Source organism: Melitaea cinxia, chromosome 10, assembly GCF_905220565.1.
Source record: "Melitaea cinxia chromosome 10, ilMelCinx1.1, whole genome shotgun sequence".
NCBI classification, from domain to species: domain Eukaryota; kingdom Metazoa; phylum Arthropoda; class Insecta; order Lepidoptera; family Nymphalidae; genus Melitaea; species Melitaea cinxia.
In genome coordinates this window covers 444980-472840 of record NC_059403.1, presented here as the reverse complement: position 1 = coordinate 472840, position 27861 = coordinate 444980, and the positions used below count along the sequence as shown (strand labels likewise).

Here is a 27861-nt window from a genome sequence, read left to right as displayed (position 1 = left end):
AACGAGGTTCAATGCTATGTGTTGCGATATCGGTCACGATAACGTAGCAGCGTGCAAAGAAAAAAAAACGTTTATAGGTAAAATACTAGGTATTTAAATACAAAAAAAAAAAAAATTAAGAAAATGAATAATTTACGTAATCATATTAGCGTTTTCGGTGCGACAAAGTCTGGCCCTGCGGTCACCAGCCCGCCCTCCCAGCGTTGTGACTAATGGGCAACACATATAAAGTTAACGCCATTTTTTGGCGCGAACTTGTGTAAAACGAATATCGTTTACTATTCGATCTAAAAGTCCAAATTTACGTACCTATCTCATCGATATGTCGAGTCTAAACTATAGTTATCACTGGAACAACGTCGTAAATAGGTCCTTACAACTAGCGTGCCAAATCAATTTCTTTTTTTAATTTACGTACTTTTCATTACGAAAGTATAGTAAAACATTATAATAAATGATTATCCAAGTTTTTTTTTAAAATCTAGACCGGTAATTAGAACACCCCCTTTTTTATTAAACTTTAACAATTATGATTATAACATAATAATCATTTTTTTTACAAATTATTAAAATAATTTAAAACATAGGTACTGCTTAAAACCTTTAAAAACCGTATTTTTACTTTTTCTTTTTCAATTTTTGAGATATTTTCACGATTCTTTCGCTAATCTTATATAAGTTAGTTAAATTCGTAAGGTCTTTGACTTTCCATGCATAGAAAATACTCCAGTTACCATTCGGCCGATAACGTTTTTTCGCTATCCTTTGGGCACTGCAATTTTTCAGGATAAGTATAAGATGTAGATTTAAGTTAGTGAAAATAGAAAGAGAGAGAGTTACGTTTTGTATATTACTGTAAGGGCAAATAAAGAAGTGTTGCTGTGTGGCTACGGCACCAAAGAATTTAGCTACCCCCTCTCTTCCCGTGGGTGTCGTAAGAGGCGACTAAGGGATAACAAGGTTCCACTACCACCTTGGAACTTAAGAAGCCGACCGATGGCTGGATAACCATCTAACCGCTGGCTTTGAAACACACAGGCCGAAGACGGGCAGCAGCCTCTTCGGTGCGACAAAGCCAGCCCTGCGGTCACCAACCCGCCTGCCCAGCGTGGTGACTATGGGCAACACACATGAGTTCACGCATTTTTGGCGCGAACTTGTGGAGGCCTATGTCCAGCAGTGGACTGCAATAGGCTGGAATGATGATGATGATGAACTAAAGAAGTGTTACTTCAGTCGTGTGGTCTAAAGCACACTCGTTTTTTTTACGATAGTGTAAATTTGTATTGATAAGAAATTTGTTCACTCATCTGGTTTAAAGGATTCCAATAGGGATAAGTTGATAACAAAATTTTATCACTAAAAAAATTTATTTATATGAAGAAGTGAAACTGCATCAGAAACGCCATCTGTGAAAACTACACAAAACTATTTGAATATTTTTAGAACGGTAAACAGCGACATCTATTAGTTAGTTGCCACATCCTTTTTACTTCTTTACTTCACAAGATGGCATTAAGAAGCCTACCTGTAACGTAAGAATATTATAATGCCATTGTACTTACCATAATTCTACAATTAAACATTTTTTTTGTAGACAAAAAAAAAGTTATTACTACTAGCAGAAGGATCATTATCAGGTGTCATCAATAAGAACCAAAATTAATGGATACCATCTGAGGTATAAAATAAATAAAATAAAATCTGAGGTATAGTGGCGCTATAAATACATTTATGTACAAACTAGCGACCTCTGTCCATCCGTATTTTTTTACACGATAAGTAATCACCAACTATATTTATTAATTTATTTATTTTATTTTATAAAATATATAAAACCTTCTCCGAAACACGCTGCATCTTATAGTATAAATAGTATTCTGATCGGTTAACTAGTTTACGCAGTATAACCGAACAAAAAGACCGGCATTTATTAGTATAGATAGGTGGAAGATGAACCATTTCCGAATGCGATTTGAATCCGTGACCTTTGTCTTTAGTACAATTTTCACATCTCCCAGCCATACTAGTCGGAAACTAGTATAAATGATTAAGAAAAGATCATTATCCACACAAAGTATTCTATAAAGCATTGCCCAAATATTTTACGATTTCCGGAGAGAATCCTAAATTTCGAATATATATTCTAAGTGGTAACCGTAGCCAATGTACGCGGGCAACACCAGAAGCATCGCTATCGCGTTGCCAAACCTTCAATGCTGTCATCATAGCTTCCAGGAAATCCGGCTACTTTAATCACCATGAGAAATCAACGTTGACTAATGCTATGAACTCTTATTTACCTGTAATATCCTGGAAGATTAAGTAAGGTATATTCACAGTGAGATTGCTGCAGATTTTGAGCAAGTATTTTCTGCTGTCATTACCTTATGTTGAAACAGCTCCATCATCTCCTTTACTACAGAACTGCAAGACATTGAAAGCAGATGAATTTTTACCTACCCACAACTATGAAAAGTTTCTAATTTACGTTTTTATAACGAACTGCAAAGGTATGCAATGATCTCTTATCTATCAGTTCCGTTATAACTTGGTAATTTTTAACATTGTGAAGGTACTTTTTTTCAGGCAATGTTTAATCTAGCTATAGGTACTACTTTTTGCAATAAACTTACTAAATAAAAACATTTGTCATCTCTCATATAACACCAATTCCTTTTTACGGTACTTTTATGGCGCGAGAAGTGATAGCATGGAAAATATTTAGTAAAATTTACAGTAAATTTTATATGTAATAATTATTGATGACAAAAATATGTCATTTTTGTTGGAATTTTGCCACATTTAATTATTATAAATTATGTCATCGCATCTCGGTTTTCCCTAAGTTATAATAATTGGCAAGTATTAACAAATTTGCCTGTAAATAGCATTCTAAATACTACATTTATAAACTAATTAACAATATATTCAACAGTTACGGGCGTTATTGTGAATTTTATAAGTAATTTTTAAATTATCGCTTTAAAACTTACAGCTAATTAAACACCAAAATATTTTTAATTAAATCAAGCGAACCTTTAAAAAGAAAACAAAAGAACTCTTAAACATGAGGCACAATTATTACATTTATAAAGCTTCTGGGGATGCGTTGAGTTGCCAGCAAAGGTAGAGTTGACAATACCCTTGTAGCACGCCTTTTTTTTTTTCACTCAGAGGAAATCTTCAAGAAGATGCCCGGCTCATGGGGTAGAAACGGGTTATGTGTTGTAACACGCCTGTTGTAACACGAATCTATAGGTTATGGTTTGCGGTGAGGTATACGCTGCCATCAGGCGAAACTTACGTTTGTTTGCCGCCTAGGTCAATTGTAATCATGTGCCTAGGGAGGAGAAGTCATAAGTGAACTGCCGATCTCCGCTTTTGATTTACTCATCGTCAGATCTCGAGACTGAGACTGTTTGCCTGTGATATTCTGTGGTGAGTAACGTGACCAGAGCTTCTGGGAGGGATTGGGGGTAAGGTCGGCAACGCGCTTGCAACGCTTCTGGTGTTACAGGTGTCAATAGGCTACGATAATCGCGTATCGTCAGGTGAACCGCATGCTTGTTTGACGACCAAGTTGTATAATATATATATATATTATACAACTAGATTATATATACAATCTAAAAACGTATTATCTTAATTTTGAGCAACATAATTATTTTCATCTGTGCTTAAATCATGAAAATATAATAAATAAAAATTGATCATAGAGAAGGATCAGAGCCTAATCCACCACGCTGCTCCAATGCGGGTTGGCGGATATATGAGTAACGATCGCTGTCAGGTGTACATGATAACAAGCGGGACTGACGGCTTAACTTGCTCTCCGAGGCACTGTGGGGAGACCCGCAAGGACTGCACAAACACCCAGACCACGTCAAACACCTGTATGGCCAATACAAATGTTTGTCATGTGCGGGGATCGAACCCGCAACCGCCAGGCGCCAGCGCAACAGCCACATTCCGTAGCTATGACCGTTGCGCCAACGCGGCGACTAGCTGTGACCGTTGCGCCAACGCGGCCTCTAAATATATAATATATCGTAATACACAGATTAAAACACACAAATACAAAAATAATAAAATTTTTAGGGCGACAGAATAAAAGTTTCATTAAAAAAACCATAAAAGCAATAAAATACCAGATCATAACTAATAAATAATTTCAAAAAGTACACAAAACAGATTTTTCAAACGATTACAGCTTATCGAAGCGCGCGGTGCCGGCCAAGGTCTTAACGGCCATATTTATATTGCACTATTTACGATAAATATTCTAGCACACGTTTACGACTTAGCATGTCTGTGACAATTGAAGCATGTTATATAACAAGACAATCCTTCCAGTTTTACCCATATTGGTTGCGATACTTATGAAAGAGGTTGACAAGGTAACTAAATATTTACGGCTCCGATGTATTCTCTAAACAAATTATGTAGTATGGGAATTTTTCCTGTACTGGACATTTTTACTTAAGCTTTATAAGTTACGTTTGTTATATTACACTTGGTAGGGAAATTGTTAACTACGTTTCGATTGTAACTGGTTATTTTGGACTGAATCAAGCTCCGTTTCTATTTTTATCAATAAACTCGTTAACGCTTTACACTCAACAGCTTCCAGTAGGATGATAATCATGGGTCAGGAACTCACAAACGTCGAGACCACGAAAGACATCCGCATGGCCAATATGTATACTTGTTATGTATGCTAACACATCTGATATTGAGGTGACAACTACACCAATGTGCTTGTCTTTTATAAAAGACTAGCGACCTCTCCGTCCATATTTTTGACACGATAAGTCATCACCGACATATATTATTATAGTAAAACCTTCTCCGAAACACACTGCGTCTTATAGTATAAGTATTATTCCAATCGGCTCAGTAGTTTTCGCAGTATAACCGAACAAAAAGACCGGCTCTCCATTTATTAGTACAGATTTTTGGTCATTTTTATTTGATAATAAAGTGATAATAAAGAGCTTCTAAGATTCATTGTGTGTATTTGTTTTCTGGGGTAAATATAATTAAAACAACTATTCACATTCATAATTCGTATAATCCTTCATCTATGTCGTATATTCATGTATTAATACATAAATATATCTCAATTGCACGAAGAACTTAAATTTTAAAACAATTTTAAGGTAATCTATATAACCCTTAAACATAAACTGGAAAAAAACATTTAAACATCGTTTCTACACATTTACGTCAGAAATATAATATAAATATTTATTAAATAAATAATTGTTATTTTTTATTTTTTCATATTAATGAAAAAACAATAAATCAAGTTGTTAATTATAATTTTAAAGACTTTTTAAAATAATGCTGACAATTATTAAGTGTTTATAAAGTGAAATAAATTTTTAAATTGTTTATTATTAATTTAATAGTTATAATAATTTCGTCTCGATTAAAATTAAATCGCTTAAAATTTAATATGGAATGAGATACATGACACGATAAATTTTAGGATTTTTTTGACGTGACAACGTCTAATAAATCGATGAACGCCGGCTGCATGTACGAAAGAGGATGACTCATTGTAGCGTTACGCTCATTTTATGCTTGCGCCGCATATATCTCTCTGCCACTAGATTGGTCTATGCGTCCGAGGAGATGTTTTGTTATGACGTTGTCACGTTAAATTGTCGTCCGTAAACCAACTTTACAGACAACCAATTTTTTTCCATTAATATTTAATACATGGACAATTTCTTATATTTAATTTTTTATCAATATAACATTTTTGGTCACTATTGTTAATAAATCAATAACTAGATCGTATGAAACATTTGTGTATCTAATTTTACATAATATAAACGTTTGTTAGAACAAGATTGATTGTTTTCTAACGTTTACCGAATTTCACTTATTACCTATAATGAAAAAACTGGTTTGGATTTTATCGCGGTTATTAAGTTCTCCCGTGACCATGGTTGCTGTAAAGAATTCGAAACGTCTGACATTTAAAAATGCTTAATAAACCGCGATAAAATTCGAAAAATTTGTTTCATTATAATGATTGATTGTAATGTATTTGAACTAAAAACAACTTGACAAAGATATTAGTTACTACTAATACCTTTAAAGTTAAGGTAATATTTTTTATATATTGCAGTGTGATATTATGCTGATTTTTATTAAATAATAGTTTCTAGTATTATAAATCAATTGAAACTTTGTGATCACTCTTGTTTATCGTTTAACTTGCACACATGTTATAATACGAGGGTGCGTTTTTAAGTTCGCGGAATGAGAGGGTTGGAGGAGGGTGATTAGGCTCATTAGGATCGTAACGTGTTTAGTGACTCATAATTAGTATAAATACGAGATTTCATTGTTATTAGACTATTAGTCTTTGAGCTATCGCCAACCAAGCAACATAATCAGGAGTGAAAAGTTAAATATGGAAAAAATCGAATATCGTGCCGTTATAAAGTTCCTTACCAAGCAAGGAAAATCAGTTGCGACCATAATGGATGAGACGTCATCGGTTTACGGCGACTCTTGTCCAGGAAAAACCATGGTGTACAAGTGGCACAGTTTGTTTAAAACGGGAAGGGAATCCCTTGAAGACGACCCGAGGCCGGGCAGGAGCATCGAGGTGACCACGCCAGAACTTATCCAAAAAGTCGAAAAACTTGTACTCAACGATGCTCGACTAAAGAAGAAACAACTTGCAGAAATGGTTGGCGTATCCGATACAACCATTTTTAAAATCCTGCACGATCATCTTGGCATGACTAAGGTCAGCGCAAGATGGGTACCGAGAATGCTCACGCCGCCGCAAAAACAACAACGCGTAGAGTGTTCTCGTGTATTTTTGGACCTCTGCAATGAAGAGAAGGATGGTGTATTGAGTCGAGTCGTTACTGGAGACGAAACTTGGGTTCATCATTATGAACCTGAGTCGCAACAATACTCTATGCAGTGGCATAAAAAGGGCACAGCGCCCCCCAAGAAGATTAAGGTATCACAGTCAGCTGGGAAACTCATGGCAACGGTCTTTTGGGACTCAGAAGGAATATTATTGATAGATTATAAAGATAAAGGTGTTTCTATAACTGGAGAATACTACGCTTCAATATTAGAGCGATCAAAAGAAGCCATTAAGAAGAAAAGACGGGGAAAATTGACGAAAGTTGTGCTGCTTTTGCACGACAATACGTCCGTCCACAAGAGCCGCGTTGCGTTGGCTGCTCTGCTTAAAGTGGGCTTCGATATTTTGAACCACCCACCCTACGGCCCAGACCTGGCCCCGAGTGATTATTACCTCTTTCCAAAAATGAAAAAAGAGCTGCAGGGTAAAAAATTTACCACCGATGATGAAGTTAAGGAGGCAGTTTCAGCGTATTTTGAGGACAAAGACAAAACGTTTTTTTTATGAGGGTATAAATAAATTAATTGAAAGATCTGAAAAATGTGTCCGTCTTGCAGGTGAATATATTAAAAAGGAAAAATAATTTGGATTTTTAATTTCAACCCTACCCTTCATTCCGCGAACATAAAAACGCTATCTCGTAAAATGAATTCAAAACACAAGTAACAAGCACATATACGCACCGAGGTGTCTTTTAAATTAAAATTTTCAGTAAATTTTACGAAATACCTTAACAACTATTGCTTACAAGAATACTGTATCATTTATAATTATATTTAAAAATGTCAAGACACAAATTTTGTACTTGTAGTAAATTGACAACATTTAATACTAGACGATTCAATATATATCTAGATACTTAGATTTATAAAAAATTTGAAAGATTAAGTTTTAAAATACATATTAAGAAAATAATTATTTAAATTATATTTAACAGTAAAACGAAGTATTAATTTTAATTCGATGATTCAGAATGTATATAACTATTTACATAAATTAAATCGAAATCAAAGTTTACTTTACATCACAGCAATTGCCTGAGAGTCGCCATCTTATAACTAAAACACATTTATAATGTCAAAAAAAAAACTTTCTTAACGAGTAATGTACCTTTTTCAACCTACATAATCTTTGGCCGACAGATCTTTTGCTTGTCTTTTTTTTTTTTATTGCACGATCACACCGTTTCATGCTTAAAATTTATTCTATATTATATCTAACACTGAGAGAGGTGATTATAAATAATCGTAAAAAAATTAATCTTAAATCTAGAAAGTGACAACAAATACGACGATTGAAACAATCATATTGAAATTAAGTACATCGATACGTTTAAAAAGTATGGCAACAATAACTATACCTACTAATTCGAAAATAAATCTTATATAGAAAATATCAGAAGGAATATAAATAATAATAACGGAATGTTTAAACATATCGTCTAACTACAGTAGACTATTTAAGCTAATCTTATTCATACGGTAACAACGATCGAAATTTTAAAAATATTTTATCAAAAATTCGTAACTCTGAACAACCGTAAATCGACAGCGGAAACACCGCAGTCGAGGATAAAAGCATTCTTAAAAATTTAATAAAGATCACTTAAAAAAATAATATGGACACTTCAACAAGTCGGGCTTACAACCATTAATTGACGGTAACAATCCAACGATCACCGTTTGTTACAACCTTCGAAACTATACCGAAACGGACACCGGGCTTATTATAACCACATTCAATACAATCTGAAAACATCTATCTATTCAATAATCATCTCAATATCGCTAATACTTTCCTATTCTTACCATTTCCAAACAACTTAATTCCGGGGCAAAACTCGCTGAACATCTAGTAATTTTATTTATTTAGAAGATAAATGCGAGGAACAGTTCTCTTACTTTCTATTTGCATTTATTTCTATTTTTATTTGTTTTTATTTTTTCGAAAAAGGAATTCGCACGAAAATTACTAATTCGATATTCAAAATCGAGTATTGCTCCCGGGTTACAAACATGAAACATTAACTTTATCTCCTCAACTTCATCATAAACATCGTTTTCCAATAAAATTCCTTACGTTCTAACAATGCCACTACGAATTTGAATAGGGCATGTCGTGTATATCTATTTCTGATTTAACTTTGACGAAGTTTGGGTTGTCGCTCTTGAAGTCCGGTCCCTTGTGGCCGAATTGGTATACCAGCCGCGCAGTGGGGACGGAGACGAGGACGGATTGCCTGTAGTGATACCGCATTGCTCTGCTGAATTTTTCGAAAGTCATGTTGTCGTTCTGTTTCATCTGACCCCACAGCTTCGCTACCTCGTCTGGTTTCACGAATCTGGAATGAGAGAACGTTTCATTAATAAAATCCGTTTACCACAACCGTCTGAGTTATAAAATATTATCTATATTGTTCCATTGTATTGGTTGCTATGGCTCTTTTCCGATTTATTTTTAATTCAAGGTTTAAATGCAATAGACAAGGTCGATTCAATGTTGATGATAATGATGTTCACGCAACAATTCTTATTAATTCGCTACACAGAATCTATTCTCTGAAAAAAACTTGCGAGTAGGAAGCAAAATGGCATAACGTATAATGACCATAGAAAAAATATTATTGAATATTAAATAAGATCTTTAAGCGATTTCAAACAAGCCATTAGGTTTTTGTGCAATGCCTTATTCAACCAGGTGTTATTTTGTCTCAAGCATTGCTCAGTTAAAAAATTATCAGTACGTAATAACATAAAACAGGACACATGAGCATTTAAGATTCCCCATCATCAACAATTCTCATGATTGCACGGACTGCGCAGTAAATACTAATCGTATCTCATCAACGCCCAGTCGATCAGAAGCGAGCCAAGTTCAACAGGCGTCTACTAACTCGTGTAATTTACCGGTCGTTAAAATATTCTCAACAACGTTACATATATAGACGTAAATGAAACGGGTATCGCAACGGTGTCAAGTGATGCAAAATGTCCAGATAATTGTGAACAGAGTCAAGGATTACTGGTTGTCATTATCAGCTCGGACGGCGGTACTAACGCGTACCTGGCGTTCGGAACGTTGCAGAGGCGGCTAGATTAGCAGCGTTTTGTTTCGTCATTCTTAAGATATTTTATCGAGATTCATGTCATACAACAATTATTTTATCGTATTCAACTCGGTATCTAAATCGCGAAATTCATTGAAGTATCACCTTATAGTGATATTTTTTGGGTGGTGATTTTAAAATGTAATACAAACAAAATAACTGTAACTTTTTTCCTAGAATATACATGCTTGATATTGTTGAGTGTAGATTGTATCTTAAGTCCCCGTTCACTTAAATCTTATCAAGTTATCTGATGTAATCTAACAGACAAAAGATTATAATTATTTTTGGAGTGAAACTTCTCTAGGCGCATCAGGGTAAATTCTTTATTAATGAAACGCAATAATAATAATATTAGCGTCACGGAGATGTGCAACGTTTTTGTCGAACAACAGAGCCACCTAGCGTGTACTATAGAAATGACAAAGGTTGTTTGTTACATTAATATCGATACGCTCGAACAGAAATCTGAAGCTTTAGATTTGTATAGATATAAACGAGACTTAAAAATTTGTTTGTCAAAGAAGCTTCACTTCTGACGTGTACTATATTTCATCTTCGCACACACTATAATTATCAAATATTCCTATTCGGAGTCTGTAAAAATAATACTAATAGATTAGTTTAGGTTAAACAAGTCTTAAGGACTTTATCTCCCGTTGATAAATTCTATCAGTGACATAAGTGCAAGATAAAATGTATCAGTACTCATTAACATAGGCCTTAAAACTTTGTTAAAATAAAAATCGCCGCGTTTTCACCGCCGTCAGTATGGACGAAGTGTAATCACAGTTTACAATTCGCCAGTCAAGCGTCGAGCGACCTTGTGTCGGAGCAAATGAAAAATGCTTCTGACAGATTAAACATTTAAAATATCCAATGAGTATTATGAATGCGCTTCTAATTCGTTGCAATTAAGTTTTTGTTTAACGTCAAAGGTTATATTGTTATTACATTAAAAAGTTAATAATAATAATAAAAAACTCGCCAAAAATATGCAAACTTCTTTTTAAAATTGTTCTATTTTCAAATTTGTAGCTTTAACTCTTTATGTCTTTGTCTTGTTTACGGTTTTGAGATTCATTTTATTTTTAATATATATATTTTTTTAATTTAAGAATATGTGTTTAATATTTACTAATTGTATGCAAGTTTACTAAAACCTCAAATCAAATAAATAGTTTATTTTGTAATAAAAGGTAAACAAATAGAAAAACCGAAGTTACAAGTAAAAGTGTGTGTGTATTTATGTACGCACGTAAGGAGTTATACTTCATTGTGAATAAAATTATATATATGTATGTATGTGTTTTTGTATGTATATGTTTATGAATGTGTATTTCTGTATGTATGTATGTATGTATGTACGTATGTATGTATTTATGATTGTGTTTATGTTTGTATGTATGTAAATAAGTAAATATATTCAAACGCTTATGTCTCAATTTGTACACCTACACCGACACAATACCATCTCCTCTGCCCCTAGGTTGCCTGGAAGTGATCGTTTTTCAGCGATAAGGCCGCCCTTTGTACCTGATGATACTCTGTTTAAGTCCATAATATGTATTATTTCTGTTTTGGTGTACAATAAAGTGTATTGTTATGTTATGTTATGTTCATTGGCTAGCTAACGTCACGTTGCTGACTTCTTCTTCTTTGACTAGCTACATCGTAAAAATTTACTCTCATAATTTTTTCCCTAACGCGCCAAAAGATAACTTCAAAAAAAAAAAAAAACAACTTCATAATTAGATATTCAGCCAGCATTAGCACGGCACGCATAACCTCAATAAAGTAATACTATATTTTGAGAACGTTTAAGAAATGACATTATTATTAATTATTATCTTCATATCCTTCAAATGCCATATTTTTGTATAAGTATCACCTCGAAATAATATTTGGTATTGCATTAAGTCAGATTATGTATTTTATTGCACATTTATATGTCATAAGTGATATACGTAATGATACAAGTTTATTATGCACGTACAATTTTTATAACTTTTTTTGTATTTTGGTTAGTGTATTTTTTATATAAAGGTCTTGGCGTTTCATTTGGCACATGATGTTATAATAATAAGTGGCTAATAGAGAGACAAACTTCTTAGCATTCCATGGATTCACCGTGCGGGTGCCGGGTCCATCGTGTGGCAGAAGGAGAAACTCAGAGCAGTCCCCAGGACTTGCGACCTAAGTGTAGGAGGCTCCCTTTGAGATCACCGTCACTGCTCGAGTTTCCCGCCTGCCTAGCCAAATTTGGTTATCTGTTAGTGCAGCTTTTGACACTCGTTCTAAAATAGAACTTACTGCAGTCCTCGATAGGCCAAGGTCATCCAGAAACTAAGAGTTGAAATTATAAGATAATGTAACATTTAATTTCTGTTAACTTTGCATATCATTACATAGTATAAAACAAAATCGCTGTCTGTATGCTTAGATTAAAACTACGCAACGGATTTTGATGCAGGTTTCTTTAGTAAACAGAGTGATTCCAGAGGAAGGTTTATATGTATAATAGATGCATAATATTGTAGAGGAACACTGATAGTTTTTGCACCCGTGCGAAGCTGGGGCGGGTCGCTAGTTTCAAATAAATCTTATTATAATGTCGCTTAAATCTAAAATTTCATTATTAATCATACTTATATTATATCCCTCTTACAGAAAATCACAGCTAAATAATACTGTTTTCAAGCAGTATTGTGTTCCTGTCGGTGAGTAAGGTGACCAGAGCTCCTGGGGGGATTGGGGATTGGGTCGGCAACGCGCTTGCGATGCTTCTGGTGTTGCAGGCGTCTATAAGCTACGGTAATCGCTTACCATCAGGTGAGCCGTACGCTTGTTTGCCGATCTAGTGACATAAAAAAAAAAACCCACGAATGAACAACAATATATTTAATCCAAAATCAGATTTCCATTTGACATGTGCATGTTTTTAGATAAAGATCGAGATGCAATCGAAGAAGCAGATGAGTTTCGGTAAATTAAACTTCATTAAAGAATATACCTAAGATCAACGAAAGAGTGAAATAAGAAATATCTTAACAGAAGGGATATTCTTACAGAGTACAGGACAACAGTATGGTAAGAATATGCATTTTATGTACGAAATGGACGAGAACTACATACATTATTCTTATGATTCATTCGTTTAGTGAATTTGGATGCGTCGCGCGCGAGGTCGTAGCCCGGCCTTGCCGCTCAGCTGGGCCAAGGAGGGCTACGTGACAAGCATCCTGCCACGTTGGAATATCCAGCCATTAAAGGCTGACAACCTTTAAAATTTCTCGTAAACAAAACACTTTACAACGGACATAAACAACGAAACGGACGAACTTGGATCTATAATTGATATGACATAATACGAACTTTATTGCTCTGTGTGAATGTGTTGATGTCTCTGTAACCACTGCAACATCAATCATATAGATACTAGAACTATTTCAAATCGCGTTTATACAAATTTCGGTTAATACTAATATAACTATAATAATAATAAAATAAAACTAGCCCGTTGGCGCAGTTTGTAATGGCCCTGCTTTCTGCTCCGAGGGTTATGGGTTCGATTCCCACCCCGAGTCTGGGTGTAATATAAATATTTATTAATATATTTATATATGTATTATTTATAAGTATGTTTTTTGAAAAAAAAAATGTAGCTGTACCAGTCGGCTGTTACCTATAACACAAGCATTAAGTTGCTTACTTTAGGAACAGACGACCGTGAGTGTATTGTGTATATATTTATTATTGTTTATTATTATTTATTAATTAAGCGTGTTAATCGACTACGATCCCAAGTTAAATTAAATTTCAAATAATATAATTTATTCTTTAATTTCATATCTTAATGCTGAAGAAACGCATAGAAAGCTGCACGTATCAAAGGACATTCTAAGAATGTATACTTCAGGCGACATTTGAAAATCGTAACAGAATAAATTGCAACCCTCATCCTTACTAGAACTGTGTCCTTTAGTGGAACGCCTAAGAACTAACAGGGTAGAGCAGTTGGTAATGGAAAACAATTTTTTTTTTGAAAATTTGTTTAAGGAGTTATATATTACAGAAAGTTTGAACCATTTTTTTTGCTTTTCATTGACGTAGCTGTTTCCGATCTATTATTATTATTAAATATAATGTATAAATAAATATAAAATAAATAATATCATCATTACAGGCTATACAGTCCACTGCTGGACATAGGCCTCCACAAGTTTACGCCAAAAATAACGTGAACTCATGTGTGTTGCCCATAGTCACCACGCTGGGCAGGCGGGTTGGTGACCGCAGGGCTGGCTTTGTCGCACCGAAGACGCTGCTGCCCGTCTTCGGCCTGTGTATTTCAAAGCCAGCAGTTGGATGGTTATCCCGCCACCGGTCGGTTTTTTAAGTTCCAAGGTGGTAGCGGAACCGTGTTATCCCTCAGTCGCCTCTTACGACACCCACGGGAAGAAAGGGGGTGGCCATATTCTTTAGTACCGTAGCCACACAGTACAATAAATAAAATATATTGTAATTGCTTCATAAATATCTTCATTCAATTAATTTCTATTAAATTTCAAGGATTTTGTAAACGAGTTGCATCAGAGCGACAGTAAAATAGTATTTTATTAATTTCTCCTTTGCTTTGTTTATTATTAGCATTGATCGTTAAGGTCGTAAGGAATCGAAAGCAATGGTTTTTCATAGCAAATAAAACATCGATAATCGCTTCAAATTACCATCAACCATGATATTAGAATTGTGATGCGTTATTTCTGTATTTAATATACACTGTTAAAGAGTGTTGTTTGTTTCTTTTAAACGTTCTAAGACTTTTTTGTCAAGGATTATTTATAGGCTATATAATATCACGCACGGTTTAATCCACGCGGAACTCTACTTCATCTGAGTCGACTATTCCGACCGATTTTTGAAATGATCAAATACAGCCATTGTTATAATGTCTATATAAATTATTTTTTCGCTATTTTAGCAAAACTTAAATTAATCTGCTGTTGTTTGCACGTACAATACTGTGAATATTTTTTGACTAAATTTAGAACATAAAAACTCATCGCTGCTAGACTCTGTTTAAACCTTAGACATTTAGTTATTACTGTAATACATAAAAAAAAAAATTACTATAATAATTTTATTACTTTATTAAACTGTAAATTTATCGTGCTTTTATTAAATATCGCAATTAAATAAAAAAATAGTAATAATAATTTATCGATCAATTTTAGACATATCCTGATCCATTGTTTACAGGACCTTCGCACTGCCAACAATTAACAGCTAATTATTAATAAGTACTTAAACTCACTGACAAGGTTGGATTAAAGAATAGTTAGACATAACAAAATAAAAGAATCTTGTCCTTTTATTAATATAACCAATATTACAAAAACGGAAGATGCTTTCATTGGGAGATAAATTATTAAGTGACAGTAAAAACTATTGTACTCAAACGCAATATTATAATATACTAGCTGCTCCACGCGGTTTCACTTGACCTCGTGGGAATGTCGAGATAATATATATCGGGATATGATAATAGTCAGGTTATGTGTTATACTAGATCCGTATCAAATTTCATTACATTCGGTCCAGTAGTTTTTGCGTGAAAAAATAACAAAAATGCAATTTATTGGATTAGTTGGATTTCACAAATCTATTTGACATTATTTCTTACTAGAAAATGACAACAACGCGTTTACTTTGAAATAGAACATAAAAATGATTGCGTCATTTAATGACAAAATCAATTGGTAATTACCATTAAGTTCATAATTAATTATGGTTTTTACACATAAATGTATTTAGTCATTAAATAGATAACTTACCTTGCCATTAATTTATCGAGGTAAGGTGATTATATAGCTGTAAAAATATAAAAACCGCGCAACTTGAGGAATAGGGATATATAAGGGGTGCTAAAAGAAGTCCGATTTTAAAAGGCGGTTAACTTCGCTACATCAATATTAATATTGTAAGTAATATAATGGTATGATCTGAACAAAATTAATAAGTAGGACTCGAGTAGTGAAATATTAAATTTTTTTTTATACAATGATAGGCTTGCGTTTGACCACTATTTCACCTGATGATAAGTGAAAATGCGGTCTAAGATGGAGCGCGCTTACCTAGAAGTAACCTATTCACTCGCGACTTAAAGATTCCCAGGTTATAATTTTCTGGAAACACAGACGCTGGTAGAGAGTTCCATTCTTTGGCTGTACGGATCAAGAATGTACTAGCGAATCGCTTAGTATAAGGGAAATGTCAACCATATAAGGGTGGCGTAACGCAGAGCGTCTGGTTGTACGATGATGGAAGATGATGGAGGGAATTTTTCAACAATTATACATAGATATAGTAAAAAAAAGTAGATAATGCGCGGCCTTTGTTGTTAGTGAAGCCACAAAACTCGGCTCCTTCAAGTAAATACACGCCCTCACGCACACATATGCATCAAACTACGCTCATTTTCGTTAGTATGTCACGAGGCTTCATACAGTAACTTTGCTTATAAAATGCCGTCTTGTGTGATTAAATGGTGCAAAAATAATACCAAAGTAACCAAAAAATCTGAAGGAATATCGTTTTACACGTAAGTACATATAAAACTTTAAATTTATTGTTATTCCAAAATAATATTGAGGTTATTCGGAACTTATAATTTCAATGTCACGAAATGACGTACCACGGGAGTGTTGCCAGTAGTTCTTTTTTTCAATGCCCCAAAATGTGGATAAGTAAATTGTACGCAATCAGAAAAATAATTAAGTAAAAAGTAGACATAGTTATTGTTTTTTTTTTTCTCGTGTTATTTTATGTTACATAAATTGAAAATAAAAAAATCAAAATATATTTATGAATTATTAACTCGTTTGTTTTATGTTTTAACTTTTTACAATTTTTGAGTAAATTAGGTACCCATATTTTACTATCAAACATGGTTTTAGGTTTCCAACGAATATTTTAATAAGAGGTGAATGGGTAGCGGCTGTAAGACTGAGAAAATGACCACGATTATGCTGGCCATGCTCATAAAGTCAATTTAATACGATTGGTGATTGAAAAATATTTAAACATAAGACTACATCATATTAGTAAAATGCAAACAATGGCGATGACTCTGAGTTCTAAGCGACAAAAATTTAAAAAACTTATACAACATAAAGGATTCTAGGTTTAAGAAAAATAGTTAAAAAAAACCGACTGCAAACTGAAAAGAGATAAACAGAGGGGATAGGAAGAGTCCATTCATACGATTATCTTACGAATATATTTTTTTATTATTCTACCGATTTTTTGTTTTAATTTTAGTAAATTTATTTAAAACTATAAACAGGTTTTTATTTTCACATACCCATTTTACCTATATTAAATTAATTGTTTAATAAAAATTTTAGGGACTTTTTTTAAAAGGTGTCAACACTTCACTCACTCACACATCTTTAAAAAAGTGGCTTCAGTTTTCTGTTCTAGGTGCGTTATCTACCTTTTTTTACTTGATCTATGCAATTATAGAATATACACAATTACAGATACATAAAAAAAAGTTTGAAAACAAAAAGGTATTTGTACTCATCTCCGAAATTTTCAGTTGTGTCGTCCTCTATACATACATACATAAATACCTACATTTGCTTATGTAAATCTGTATGTTTTAATATTCGTTGAATAAAGACAATAACGCACAAGTGCGAGCAACGCATGATCGCTAATCGCAACGAATGTTCTCGATTGTTCGACGTTCGCTCGCTTATGTCTGAGGTTGAGTGTGTGTATGTGAATGTGTATATATTAATTATTAGCTCAATTATTTGACACCTATTATTATATATTTGAGTATACAAACAAGGCATTATATTGAAAGAATCTTTACAAGTCATCCAGTGAATAATGTCGAATGACTTGCATATTTGCAAATTGATGTTTGAGGTTTTTTTTATTTATTTTTTTCTTTTATATATTTTTTGTATGCAAAGGTTTATAAAAACCTGTTCGAATATTTGAAAAGGGTTTATAAAATAAACAAGTTGTTGCAGTTGCATCGCTTTCGCGTGTGTCAGAAACCGAATGAGTGCTAAGATTATTGTAAATACAAAAATCACAATGAATCACTCACGTACTTTACTGACAACACCAGCCATATTATACATTATTATACATTTTGGGTATAGAGATTAATCGGTGATACATTATACCCATGGGATCACTGTTTGTCTATTACTTATTGCGTGATATTATAAAGCCTATTTTAAGAAAACTTTTTAACGGTAAAAGAATTTTTAAAATATGTTTAATTTTAGAGGTTATTTGTTTTAAAAATAAATTTTGATATGTGCAATTTATAAAAAAAATCTTTTCTTTTTATATAACTCATGATAAAAGTAGCACACGCAAACACACACATTCAATTATTGAAGGACTGAACGGTGTTTTGGTTGTAAATGTGAAGATGTTATCGAAAGCAAGCTTCGTAAGGGCGAGAGCGATGTACGCATACAAAATCGGGTATCACGTTGCAAAATTTTTTTTTCGCCGCCCGTACATTGACAACGAATTGCAACATTGCGTTTGATATTCTGCCAAGAAACAGCCTGACATAAAGTTTTATGGTTTGGCAAATAAGTCAGTAATGCCAACATTCCTCCACTAACATTGAAATTTTAATCAAAATTATTTTATTACTCTGTTCTTAACTTAGATAAACTCACTTCTTTCACATGGAAATCGATCTCATTTTTATGACATTTAAAGGGATAAATGTAGCCTTCTACTAGACGGGAATATAACCTACTTGGGAAAACTACAGTACTTCTCTTAGTCCACTATGTAACCAACAGCATTTCGACTAGATCAGTAGTGTTGTATGCGCCTGACTTAGTAATAAATAAATAACGCTTCACACTCAACTCCCAGTAGGATTTTCTCCTGTGACAGGGGTCTGGTACGTTCGGACAACGACAAACATTTGCATACCCAACACAAATGTTTGTCATGAGCGGGATCAAACCCGTGAGCGCAAGTGCAACAGCCAGTGCTGTGAACATCAACGCATGGTCATAGTAGTAATAAGCATCCATCAAAATTTTTTTATTTGTAATAGTAGTGAGATTAAGATCTAAACGTACGTATGGCTACTATTTTTATGTAAACAATGTATTTTCGAGGAAGTTGTAGAAGTCAACGTCCTTGTGAGGAAAACTACAGCAGTAACTAGTTGACGTAAGTCGGCCAAGGGACAGATCGTAATGCGTTATGTTTATGCAAAGTCCTACTGACCTTCGCGGAAAACGTTTCTGATCTCAATTGGAATTGATTAAAATGATTATAATCTCGTGATGTCGAAGAAATTATTTAGAAATGGCGAAGTTTTTAACCGACTTCAAAAAAGGAGGAGGTTACTCAATTCGATAACTCCGTCGTTTATGAACCGATTTGGATAATTATTTTTTTGTTGGAAAGGAGATATCCGTAGTTTGGTACCATGATAAGGAAACCGGGATCTGATGATGAAATCCGCATAACTTTTTACTGGGTGTACCAATTTTGATGATTTTTAATTTAATCGAAAGCCGATGTTTATGATGTCGTCACATTTAAATTTCATCGAGATCTAATTACAACTTTTAGAGTAGTCTTTGATAATACGTATTTACTTGACTATTTTTTCGTCTACCTACGTTGTATTACTTGTCGATACAATTGAAGTCGGTTTTTCTTCGTTTGCCTGCAAACACAATTATTATGAAAATATTTTAAATAAAACTATTAATGTTTGTGTGGTCAAACTTAAAATCGTGGGAATAACATGTTACGGGATTACTTAATTTTTTTAAATATTTATTTGGTTTAAAAATTGTTATTGTTTATCTTAAAGTAACAACAACAACAATATAGCCTATATTATTACCTCCTTATTACCTCGAACTTACCAAATAAATAATGTTAAATCATTACATTTATCTACCTATACTGAACAATATGCGCTCAGGACCTCGACTTACGCTATTTTACATTTTCAATATCTAAAACCATGATCCTAGTTGAAACATAAACATATTATACTTTATAGTTAGTAATAAAATCGTACTCAAGATTCACGTCCAAGGCGACCCAGTACGGATACGTGTTTAGCTTACAAATGTAAATTATTATTATCACACATAAAACGCTAAATCGGTAAAGGGGAACCACTCGCCGGACTGTACCTTATCTGAGGTCAGGTTGTTTCGCCAGATGCATATCAATTAACATAGTGATACAATATTCCAAATTAAAATTAATAAATAGTATTTTGGATAATTTTCGCTCAATTTTAAAACTATCAGAGTTCCTCTACTATATTATACATATAAACTTTCCTCTGGAATCACTCTGTTTACTAAAGAAACCTGCATCAAAATCCGTTACGTAGTTTTAATCTAAGCATACAGAGGGCGACTTTGTTTTATACTATGTAATGATATGCAAAGTTAACAGAAATTAAATGTTACCTTATCTTATAATTTTAACTCTTAGTTTCTGAATGACCTTGGCCTATCGAGGACTGCAGTAAGTTCTATCTTAGAACGAGTGTCTAAGGCTGCACTAACAGGTTCCTACCAAATTTGGCTAGGCAGGGCGGGAAACTCGAGCAGTGAAGGTGAACGTTGATGCGCATCTCAAAGGGGGCCACCTACACTTAGATCGCTAGTCGCAAGAAAACCACATCAAAATACGTGGCGTAGTTAAGTTTAAGGTTAAAGATCTAAGCATACAAGCAGCGGGAAGCGACTTTGTTTTATGCTATGATATACGAAAAAGTATATGTACATTATATACTCACGTGGAATGGTGACAAGAATGCAGGTATTTATTACGTGGAATAGCGATACCAATTGTACAGACAGAAAAATTAACCAATGGATAGCATACTGCTTATTTTTTCTATTTTTTGACTTTGAAACGTAAAGTTAAATCTGTAACTTTGTTTGCATCAATATTAATGGCTAAATATTTGAAATGCAAATGAAATAAACATAAAAGTTTTGAGAAGTTATTTCACCTTTCATCTTGCTCTATAAATAAGCCACGAAACGAAGCTTGTGCAGACACGCCATAAAAGTGCCCATCCCATTATTAAATGTATTATAATAATTTATTAATAATATTAGCACGTGGTTTATAAAAACATGTAAATAATACAATCTCAATGCCTTTTAGGGTTAAATCCTGTTTTGGTGATTTGAGATCGAAAACAAAATATTAAAGAAAAACGCTTCGATCAACAAAAACATCAGTGCGGCCGTCACAACAGTTTTTGCTAACACTATGGAAAATCATCACAATAATTGTAATATAACTAAAAACAATAATACATACACATATATACTATGTAGGTGTTTTACTGCACCTTTACTATGAGACCAAGTAACATTGAAATATGTGTTATCGGAACGATACCCTTTGGATGATAAGCGGTGGTCATTATCAGAAATGCACTCAGCAAATAACGATGTACAATTCAATGGAAACATACAGCATATTACACAAAAATAAACTCTAAATATTAGTTACGAATAAACTTTGATTACATTTTGTTTAAAATGTATATATAATTCTTATACATCAAAAGAAGTAACATAATAACAAGTTTTGCTCGTGGCGCAGTGGTCACAAGCACAAACCACTTACATATACAAACATTTATAGGCTTATACAAACGTATAAGCTATGCAATTTTTATATGGTCTAGTGTTTGGGTTTTTTGTTCTAGACACCCTTTAAAAACGTGCATTAAAAAATTAATTAAAAGGGAGAAGTTCTTAACTAATATCTAAATATTTATTAATTTTGTGATTTTATTATTATTATTATGTATTAAATATTATCTATTATTATTATTTTTTACGTACAATCTTACATTCTGTGTTATAGCAATATATTTGTAATTAAATAGTTTGCACCGAATGAGTAATGTCTAATTTATAATGACATTTAAATGTTAATTGATTAATTTGTACCTTATTACAGGGCGGAATCGTAAAAGGGGCAAAACCGTGTTTATACGGAAATTAATCAAATTTCAAGGTCTCAAATATTATTATTTATAAAAGAAAAATCACCTACTTCTAGAATTGGCCTTCTAAGAATATATATAATGTGGTATTTAAGTCTGGTAAATAGAAACATTCGGGGAATCACTGTTTGTCACTGAGTTAATGAATATGTAAATATGCCTTGCTTGGTTATCTTAACGAATTATTGCAAAGTATTTATTTTGAAATTATCGTTAAATATGTTTTAATTCTTATGTAATTTACTTGCGAGAGGTAAAATGTAATGTGGTTGTATAAAAAGTGGTGTTACAAGGTTTCTTTCAGTAAAATTATTGTAATTTCTTTTGAAAACATTAAATATATATCATAATTTAACAGATAAGCTGCGATAAGGATAACTAGGTGTTTATGTGTATGTACTTTACATAGTAATGATCGTGATGTAAGGAATATAAACATTTTTCGATGTCAACAGAAAATTGTTCGTATCTTTATTTGTAAAGAACCAACCACCATTTCAAAATTCAGATGATACTTTTTCGTCACTCAATATTCTTATACTTATTTAAGATCAAATTATTAGCGTTGTACCTGCTATGGAAGAAGAATTTTTAATCTTATTTAATTTTTACTGTCTCTCTTTACAGTGCTAAATTTTTCGTAAGAAATTATAGTGTCTTCCTTACGGAATCAAAGTACAGCCCTGTGACAGATGAATGGATAGCGAAGTCGTCTACGCAACAAGTAATACTTTATTACTGTCAATACGAAAGTCGAAATCAAAAGTGTGCATCATCTAAAACGATTGTTTACGTTGAATGACGCATCTATGAACGTATGGAAAATTAATGCGAAAAATATTTTTTATGTGTTTATACTACACTTTAATTTCGGAACTCGTGTTCAAAACAAATCAAACTGTCGACCAAACAAAGACCCTATTCAGTTGTGTTAAGTTCTAAAATTACCCAACAATTTAAATTTTAAGGTTAGTTTAAATTCGCGACATGTTCAACCTAACGGTATCCAGTTAACGTAAGAATTTCAACAATATAACAACCGGTGTTCATACTATAATTTTTTTTAGTTTTATTTGCAAAGAACTGAAGAAATTCAATTACGTATCTGTTAATTCTATGAAGTTATTATCATATAATACTAATTTGCATTTCGTTTTGTTATCGATACAAACCTGAGATGAATCATCGGCTAATTTAATATATTCTTCGAAGTATCTCTTGCTCTAAGAGTGAACTGTTTGTTGGTTTTTTTTTTGTGGTAATTACATTGATGTGTAACATACACAACAATTATTTCGATACCTAATATATTACGATCAATTATTTATGTTATTAATTATTTATTCAATATCACGTTATCTTCTTACTTTTTAACCGACTTCCAAAAAAGGAGGAGGTTCTCAATTCGACTGTATTTTTTTTCTTTTTTTTTTTTTTTTTTTTTTTTTTTATGTATGTTACATCAGAACTTTTGACTGGGTAGACCGATTTCGACAAATTTTGTTTTAATCGATAGGTTGTGTGTGCCAATTGGTCCCATTTAAATTTATTTGAGATCTAACAACTACTTTTCGAGTTATATCTAATAATGCGTTTTTACTTGACGCTTTTTTGGTCGACCTACGTTGTATTATACCACATAACTTTCTACTGGATGTACCGATTTTGATAATTCTTTTTTTGTTGGAAAGGGGATATCTATAGTTTGGTACCGTGATAAGGAAACTAGGATCTGATGATGGGATCCCAAAGAAATCGAGGGAAACTCTCGAAAATCCGTAATAACTTTTTACTGGGTGTACCGATTTTGATAATTTTTAATTTAATCGAAAGCTGATGTTTGTCATGTGGTCACATATAAATTTTATCGAGATCTGATAACTACTTTTTGAGTAATCTTTCATAACGCGTAGTTGCTTGACTATTTTTTCGTCGATCTACGTTGTATTACTTGTCGATGTAATTGAAGTCGGTTTTTTTTTCGTTTGTCTGCAAACACAATTATTGTGTGAAAGAATTCATTTATCATCAAAAAAGTTTTACAATTATTGTTTTATTTCATTACATAGATAGGCGTATTAAATAAACTCCACATATTCATTATATAAGTATAGTTTAACATTTAAATTTATATAGTTTTTATATATAGGTGCTAAGTAGTTATGACTGTGGCGTATAATAATTGAATACGCCATTACTTTATCGTATAGGTCTTAAGACGAATGCGACTTCATAACAATGATCTGGAAACTCGTAAACAGTAGCTTACGTCACCAGTGCTCAATGTTTAGGGATACATTTATAAGTTGGTATGTGTTAAGATCGATTATCAATAAATGTGATTGAGAAATCATTATTGATAGGTAGGGAACAGCAGAAAATCCTGGAAAACCGGAGCGGCCCAACTGGGGAAGTAAATGACCTTACAGAAGATTACAGCTTTTCATATTTACCTGATAGTTAAATGACATAACGAGGCTTATCATCCGTATCATATTATGATTAAATTAATTAAATTGATGTGTAATGATAATGCTTTCCTTTCATAGTAATATTGACAATTGCATCATAAGTTCCCCTTGTTACACACAAACTACAAATTATAATGAACAAATGTGTAATAGGCGTATCTGTGGCAATATAACTATAAAGACAAAAATATGCAACACTTCTTTAAGTTTACTTACAGCTTTCTCAACAGATAAACACTAACAGGTTACAACATAAAATAATACTTAATCGTCAAGTTTCTTGTTTTTATTTGCTACCACGACTAACGGAAGCAAGTAGTATACTAAATAGAAATACACATTAACTTAATGATTCAAAAGAATAAAAAGGAAGTATTTGTAAATCGAATGCTAAGACCAAAACATTGTATACGTAATCAGTACAGAGATAACATTAATATTTTGCAATATAAACAAAATATTACAACAATCTATATTATACATGGGTTCGAACATTTTTGTATGGAACCTGGCATATCTAGCCGCCGGTTCGTACCCCTTTGTATGAAATTTAATTACAACCACCCACCCAATTACACATTTAATAATTACCTATAGTGATTTTTTAAGTAATGTTACAAAAGTGCAGTGAATAAAACTAGCTAGTGGCAACTTTACTTAGAAATATAGGTATATTTATCTTCTAATCATAACTTCAAACATAACTGACATTGACAGTAAAATAAATAAACACAGTACTATAATATTTAATAATCAACTGAAAAATGAAAATTCATTCGTATATTAATGGAACAACAACAGTACGGTAGGCGAACCGAGTTGCGTTTTTTATTCTAATTTAAGCGTTACGAGCGTTTTTTTTTGCACGTGGCCGTGTGTACAGTTGCAAACTTTTTACGGCGCTCACGAGATAGCTCGCACGTTTGTTCCACGTTATCCTCAGGCCATCTCGCTCGCACAATTCGCATGCTATAGCAATACTTAATTGCATCGCAATCTATCGATAACAGCGTGTCATATATTATTATTATATATTTTAAAAACCAAATTGATATATTTTGAATATAAGGATCTGATATCATTTAAAACTAAATTTCTGTTTGCGCCTATCATATAATTTAAGGCACAATTTTGCACATTATTTGATAACGTAAGGTATAATAAGGTATAAATATTTGATTCGAAATACTGTCAAACAATCTTGAAATATACTTAAAAATTTTTTTCAACGTATCACTAACAACGAATTTTAAGTAAAACCTATCTAAAACAAATTTTCGTCTACCATTCCTGAAACAACCAGTCAAACAAGCTTTGTTACCATGGCAACGGTAAACGTCAACGCGGGAGAAGCCAAGCGTGTCACGTAGGTTAATGTTAATAGTTCAAAAAGATTATACTGTGGCCTAAACGTATGACGTCATATGTTAGCAATAGACTGGTTGGCTCAGAAGGTCGAGATAAAGTCCTCGGCGCTGGAGGATGATCTTTTTTTTAATTATATGTGTATAAATAGAAGTTATATAGGTATGTATATATTTTTAAAAGTAATACACATGTAAGTATTGTAATTGTATAAAATCACTAGTTGACTCGGCAAACGTTGTCTTGCCGCTAAACGCTATTTAAAAATAGGGGTAGAAGGGTGAAATTTTAGGGTTGTATGTATTTTTCAAAGCCAAATCATAATAAAATAAAAATTAAATAATTTATCTAAATGTTCAAAAAAATATATTTAGAGGTGGACTACCCTCAACATTTAAGGGGATGAAAAATAGATGTTGTTCGATTCTCAGACCTACCCAATGTGCACACAAAATTTCATGAAAATCGGTCAAGTCGTTTCGGAGTAGTTAACTACAGACACCGCGACACGAGAATTTTATATATTAGATTTTTGTCCAAAGTTAACGATGCCTAAATTTTGGAATAAATTTAAAACGTCGCTACTAGAACAAGTCTTGTGCATTGTTTCCAAACGTTGGTCGAAATTTGTGTTTTTTTTTTTGTCAATTTATTTGTATTAAAAGTAAGATTTGTCAAGTTCCATATCCTCACTTAAACTTTACATTCTTCAATCACTAAAAACTTTCATTAAGTGTGGGTTTGAATATAAGTGTTATTTACCTTAATTTACATATTTGTTTTGTAACTATATTTTTTAATCTTGTGTTTTCTGTTTTATCCAGTCTCCGCAATATGAATCAAAATATTTGTCTACCAAAGTACATTCACTACCAAAACATATATGAACTTTCCCATAGATATACGTATGTATGAGTTAGTAATATCTAAGTACCGACGTCATACAAAAACTATCAAACAATGGTTTTGTGGTTATTTATTATTTGTATTAATAAAAAATAATATTTTTACACTGGAAACAATGATATCTGTTATAATGATGACGTCATCAGACTTTCAATATTAAAAAGGCAAAGAAATATTGACAAAATTCTATAAAACATTAAGCCGACTATTAATTATTAAATATATACAAGTATAAATACGTTGCAATAAATGAATTAATAACTTCAAAACTACCAAAAAAAAAAACTCATTATATATATATTTTAATCAAGTTTCAAAGCTACACGTTATCAAGGTAAGAAAGAAAGTTCCAAAATTAAAAGTACATCTTAATTACTAGAACACAAGAGACAACAGACTACCTATAACAAATGTGTACAGACATACATTGTGTGAATAATTCAATTAAGGACATAGCGTTTGTTAAAGACGGAATGTGGACTGTAGTTGTGGATAAAATTTGTCGTGCAAATAAGTTACGAATAGACTCAAACGGGAGAAGAATAGACCATTGGGACCAGTTCCGCCACAATTATTCAACAACAACTTTTACATTCACAATTACAAATAGAAATAAGGCATTAAGTGAATATTGATGGGAAAAATAGTAATAATAGTTGTGTTATAAACTTTTATCCGTTACTAGCTGACCCGGCGTACTTCGTATTGCCTAACAGTGATTCTTTAATTTTATTATTTTTTTTTTTTTAGAATTTTTCTCTCCGTAAGAACCATCCTCGTACTTCAAGGAATATTTTAAAAAAAGTATTAGCGAAATCGGTCCAACCGTTCTCGAGTTTTGCGCTTAGCAACACATTCAGCGACTCATTTTTATATTATAGATATATCTGTCAATGTCCGTTACTGGCAAACGGTGAAGCAGGCTTTAAAACTAATTAAGTATTAATTCGCCCAATCATTAAAAAAATCGTTAGTTTAATGACAATTAATGTGGACAGAGTCACGATCAATTTAATACAAATATCAATCACCTTCGCATCAT

The 27861-nt window shown here is 32.7% G+C and overlaps 1 protein-coding gene across 1 annotated transcript in view; it reads right to left on the bottom strand.

The window, feature by feature from the left end:
* Positions 1-7493: 7493 nt before the first annotated feature.
* The window catches only part of LOC123656842 (ETS-related transcription factor Elf-3-like), a 34147-nt gene continuing 13779 nt past the window's right edge, over positions 7494-27861 (bottom strand). The window contains exon 2 of the mRNA XM_045592461.1: positions 7494-9245. Coding sequence (XP_045448417.1) covers positions 8999-9245 — 247 coding nt within the window. The 3' untranslated portion in view covers positions 7494-8998. The remainder of the gene's footprint in view (positions 9246-27861) is intronic.